Genomic DNA, 6,000 nt, shown 5'->3' on the forward strand with positions numbered 1-6,000 from the left:
TCAGTTGGGGATCATGCTACCGTCTGATTTGGCTAATTTATTGATTTACTGTTTGTCTGATCACGCTGCTGGCAGTTATATAGGTCCTGGACAAGGCCCGATAAATTGGCGTGATGGATCATCAGTTCCCCGCTGAAGTTTGGAGCCTTTTCTCAGCAAACAGATTTAGTGTGGGCTTTGTTTTGTGCCAGAAACATACAGAAAACAAATTATCAGTGAATGCCGTAAATTGTAACACACTTCTTTTAGATTTCACGACGAACAGTAACGATTTTCTATGTGTTCCATACGTGAAAACAATCTAGCACACTCACCTCAGATTCTTTAAGAAAATATAGTTACAAGAAAGTGACACTTTGTTAAACCCTATGTTTATTTTGAGAGAGGGGAAAGTTAAATACCTTGAAGGCGTCCAATACTTCACGACGCTGAATTTCGGATGCTTCATTTTCTCTGGCAAATATCACAAGTAATGACCATAGTACAGCGGTTTTCACCGTGAAAAACGGCGTTCCCATGATTGTGTGGAAGTTATGGTCAGCACAAACCAAAAAGAATAGAAGAAATCAGCCTGGTTCATCAGTTTTCCTGCCTTTATAACTGCTGTAGGCAAGCCAAAATTTATTCACTAGAGCAACCGTTTTTTTCTAGACAAAAGAACCGCACTAACCACTATGATGTAAAGTCTGACATCTCCTGTGGCAGCTGTCATTTTCATATCTTATATTCTTTACTACAGACAATGACGAATAACAAAACATTCATTTGTCCTGTCTCAGAAGCTTAAAAATACGCAGGAATGCCCGAGAGGGCGTCATTACCCTTTCTATACATGTACGTGCGTCACTCAACCAACAGGCGATTACGCAAGTTTAGGAAAGAAAATTGGCAGATTCCACGTACAGTGGGAATCGATGACATGCGAAGCACGAATGAGAGATGTTGGTATGTCAATTTAAAATCAGCAGAACTTTACGAGGTGGAGGTGAATGATTCCGTACATGATTTCCGTGTCATGATTATCACGTTTGGATGTGTCGTGTACCATCGACATCTAGTCACGTCACGTGATACCAAATTTAATATATGTGGAGCTAGCAAAACGGCCACGAGCATGCTATGAGTGTAGCATGTCGTCATGTTCCTAGATAACATGCGTGCTAGGACTATCTTGTATGCACGAGTCATATATTTCTTCATCTATTGACGTGACGTAACACCAATTTCGGTAAATGTGAAGCTAACAAAACAGCTGCGAGCGCATCATGAAGGGCCCAATGTACAGCGATGTAGGGTTGACGCACACACACGCTGGGCACAGCGACGCTACATTAGCAAAATGCGAGCACTCTAGATCGTCTGACGCGAGGCGCGACCAGCGTCCGTCGGCGTGGCCCGAAGGCAATCAGCGCGAAATGCGACATGCTGCATTTCGCGCTGATACGTTGCACAGACAACACTGCGTCTCACTCTTTTCGGGACGGCGGGACGCCGGAGGCACTGAAACGCGCATGCGTCTAAACAATGCAGCATGGCGTGCGCTTGCGAGTATATGGCATGACCAGCGCCTGGCGTGGCAACGCCGGCATGACGTGACGAAATGAACGCCGGCGAGCACGCGCACCGCGTCACGCCGAAATGTATTGGTGCACTGATTGTTGCTTGTAGTCATGTTCTCAGATGACACGAATCTCATGATTATCGTGTTTGCACCAGTCACATACCTTCGTCATCCGTCAGCGTCACGTAATACCAAATTTGGCATATGTGAAGCTACTGAAACGGCCGCAAGTGCATCATAAGTGTTGGATATAGCCATGTTATTACATAAGACGCATGTCATGATTATCATGTTTCGATGTGTCACTTACTTATCTCGTTCGTTCACGTCACATAATACCAAGTTTGGTGCATGTGAAGCTAGCGAGTCGGCCGCGAGCGCATCATGAGTGTAGTATGTAGTCATGCAGTTACATGACACGCATCTTATATTTATCATATTTGCACCAGTATCATGCATTGGTTATCGATTCACATCTCGTAATGCGAAATTTGGTAAAAGAGAAGCTTAGAAAACGGCCACCAGCGCATCATTAGCATGACAAGTAGTAATGTTGTTACATGACACGCATCTTATGATTGTTATGTCTGCACCAGCCACGTACCTTCGTCTTCTATTCATGTACCGGAATACCTAATTTTGTATATGCGATGCTAGTGAAAGAGCCGCGAGCGCATCATGAGCGTGGCATGTAGCCATGTTGTTATATGAAACGCATGTCATGATCTTTATGTTATGGTCTGTCACTTGTGTTCACCATGCCATCATGTCATACGATACCAGTTTCACAACACGCCATCTGAATGAACCACTGAAAGAGCTGCAGGACCATGAATTGTAAATCATGACATTTATGACATGTGATTTTCATGTTATGACTAGTCGAATATGTTCTTCATACAGTCATGTTATGCCATACGAAGTTTTGTATCGATACCATTTTCAAAACGGCCAGGAGATCTAAATGTCTTAGGTGGCTAAATAGATAGATAGATAGATAGATAGATAGATAGATAGATAGATAGATAGATAGATAGATAGATAGATAGACACTCTTAAAGTCGACAAAGTTCGCTACGAAATGCTTCACATTCAAAAGGCGGATTGACGTATGAGACGCAAGTACCAGCGTAAGCCCGTTCTGAGTTGCCAGAAGAAGAGCGGACGTTTTCCCATTAACTTGATGGAAAAGTCGCTGCGTAACAATGTAATTACACTGTAGTAGGACGACGCACCTGTTCTAATCACATATGACAGGACAGGTGATGTGGCAACACGGCTGGAATATCAATGCCTCACCCACGCAGTGCCAAAGTGCACTATATGAGATGTCTCTCTCTCTCTCTCTCCCGCACACACACACACACACACACTCTCTCTCTCTCTCTCTCTCTCTCTCTATCTATTGTAATTGTGTTCTTGACGTAACAAAACTCAGAGAAGCGAACAACTCATTTAGGATCTGCTTCAAGAAAGGCAGCATGATATAACAAGCAAATGATTGCAGCGCACAAGCTGTAACTAGAAATTGATTAAAAAGCAAGGAAGCATGCGCGATAACAGTACCAAAAAATGTGCAAATGGCAATTCTGTAAGCAGAAGAAACATGAAAGAAAAATTTCGAAGCTAGCAGTGAGCCACGCTTTCACTGAAACATCATAACTAGACAATTCTCTAGATTAATGTGATAGATTGAAGGTTCTATCTAGACCTTATCTAGGCCTAATGCCGTGTAATATGCGCAAACACATAAAATAGAAATACACGAGATATATAATAAGGTTGTTTTTTTAATGGTTAACCCCCCCCCCCTTACCAAATAGATGTTCCTGTCTGTGCCACAGATTCTTCTAATCAGATAATGGAATGATATAACCATATGCCTGCCCAAGTGCCTGAGCCAAACATATTTCGACATAGTCAAAGCTCAATAACTCAACCATTTCTGTTCTTTAACGCAAAAAATTATAATTGATGTGTGCGCCACGTGAAGTCAGAAAAAGATGCGGCTCTGGTGTTTTAGGTCTTACGTTTTCTAATATTATTTCTTGTCTCTTTTGTGCAGGGGCCAGGCTGCCGACAGATCAGCACAGAGGAAAGGTCTCCTAAAACGTGTCGTATTAGCCATGCATACCAAAGTTTGCATGAGTGTATACAAAAGGAAAAAAAAAATGTGCAGTGAATGCGTGCAACCGCACTGCATTACACATGCTATGTTGTTTACTACCTGAATCTTATTTTTGATGTTCTACGAGCTCGAACCCTCTCTTGACAGTGTGGCAGCTGCATAGGCTTGATTGAAGGACACTTTGCAGTTTCACATTTGTGTTTGCAACATTGCTCTTCATCACCCACATGCAATAAAAGTTCGCTTTGCCATTTGCAACTTATGCTTTGTTCATTTATTAATACATAATTATTGTAACGGAAATCAGTCTACAAAGATCAAGCTAGTTTTATATACAGGAGCACCACTCCCGTTCTACAAAACTCAGGTGGCGTTGTTCCAATGTGCAGACATGCTATTGTTGCAAAAAATAGCGGATATTTACTTTCCGAGTTCGGACCAGACATGTCCGTGACGACTGCAATACTCTTGAGCATCTCTGACCACTTTGTGGCTCTGGTCTTCGGTAAATCAGCAGAGTAAGATACTATGCTTCTTGACGACACTTTCTCCAAGGTTCAGAAAACCCACACGGTCGTTTTTAAGACAGAGCAGCGCCAAAAGTCAGAAGCAGCTTCAATTTTATGATTTCCAAAAGAATAAAACATTTCCAAAAATTTTTTATTGCCGAGGCTTTGGATTCAGCGCAGACACCGCGATAATTTTCAAAAGGTATTCCAAGCAATAATATTTTACAAATAAAAGCCAAAACATAAAGGCAAAGCTCATTCATGCATTAACGAACGTGCCTCTGAGCTTGCAGGTAAAGGAGACGGGCGAAAGTTTTAAGACATTGTCGCTGTGTGAACTTGGAGACAGAAGCTACAAAATGTTAAAGGCTACATCTATTTGAATCTGTCACATTAGCGCATTCACAAATGCAGAGCGAATAGACGAAAGAGGAAAAAATTACTGCTTATTCAGGCATCCTTGAAAGTATAAAATTTTGAAATTGAAACACAACCACACAAATACACAATGTTAACCGAATATATATGCTGCTAATTGAAGGTAACAACACAATTATAATGCTATTTTCACCACTAGTTGAAGAAAGGGACACACCACTTTTCTTTACTTGCGTAGAAGTATATTTCGAACGCTCAGCCACGAGTATACCATGGCACATTTAAACGCTACTCTGGTATAACGTTGAATAGAAGCCCCGCCACGGTGGTCTAGTGGCTAAGGTACTCGGCTGCTGACCCGCAGGTCGCGGGTTCAAATCCCGGCTGCGGCGGTTGCATTTCCGATGAAAGCGGAAATGTTGTAGGCCCGTGTGCTCGGATTTGGGTGCACGTTAAAGAACCCCAGGTGGTCGAAATTTCCGGAGCCCTCCACTACGGCGTCTCTCATAATCATATGGTGGTTTTGGGACGTTAAACCCCCCATATCAATCAACGTTAATTAGAAGTTACGAGCATTGCCTTACAAATTTCCTTTTACATGCAGAGGAACAACTACGAAATTTCCACGTTGAAATTTGCAGTAAATGAGAAAAAATAATCATAGCAGAGTCCCCTGAAATTAGGAACTGTGCACGTACTCCAGTAGCGACAACGAATTTACGTACAAGTAATCCTTGTACACAATGCGTTGGTGAACTCTAAAAGCACGCCAATATATTGTGATATATAGTAAAAACTACTCACTCCAACGCGTTATACGTTTCGTGGCTACACTAGTGGTCAGAAGGCTTCCAGCAAAGCGACAGTAAACAAAGCAACGTCTGTTGGGCTTCCTGCCATCACTCACGTAGTTCGTTAGTCACCCCGGCAAAATCAGGGTCTAAAACAACACACACGAAGACACTACCGTAAATATAAGCTGCAAATAATAATTAGACGCATACGAGACTAAATTAACTAAGTACGTAGAAACGTCCAGGAGCAGACAAAATGCCACCAGCTGTTCGTTCAGCTGCCAGTGTGCGAATGTTGCTAGACTGGAAGCGGGCGTTTCGCTAACTCTACCGGCTCAAAACTTACGGAAACCATGCAAGCACTCTAAATGCCTATATTTTGCTATAACTATAATTCATAAAAAAGAATACATTAGAAAAAGCGTTCATTTATTTACAGAACTGGGCATTTCTTAGCCACATATTCGATTGCTCTTTATCAAATGCTTTTTTAGGCTCATGCAGCTCACTCAAGTGAAGGGAGCATTTCCAAGGCCTCCCTTGGCGAAGGAAGTGTGGAGGAGCGTTAATGAAACGCAGCGGCTCCTTGAGTGGAGTAGCACACTCTGCCTTGACTTCATCAAGTCGAGG

At 42.4% G+C, this 6,000-nt stretch overlaps 1 protein-coding gene across 2 annotated transcripts in view; it reads right to left on the reverse strand.

Moving 5' to 3' along the window:
• Positions 1-605, reverse strand: part of LOC119174196 (uncharacterized) — a 36,953-nt gene extending 36,348 nt beyond the window's left edge. The window contains exon 1 of one of the 2 annotated variants that reach the window (XM_037425019.2): positions 402-602. In XM_037425019.2, coding sequence (XP_037280916.2) covers positions 402-518 — 117 coding nt within the window. In that variant the 5' untranslated portion in view covers positions 519-602. Of the gene's footprint in view, positions 1-401 lie in introns of both variants that reach the window. The other variant, XM_037425020.2, reaches the window with a different exon arrangement.
• Between the last annotated feature and the right edge of the window lie 5,395 nt (positions 606-6,000).

Source organism: Rhipicephalus microplus, chromosome 5, assembly GCF_043290135.1.
Source record: "Rhipicephalus microplus isolate Deutch F79 chromosome 5, USDA_Rmic, whole genome shotgun sequence".
NCBI classification, from domain to species: Eukaryota; Metazoa; Arthropoda; class Arachnida; order Ixodida; family Ixodidae; genus Rhipicephalus; species Rhipicephalus microplus.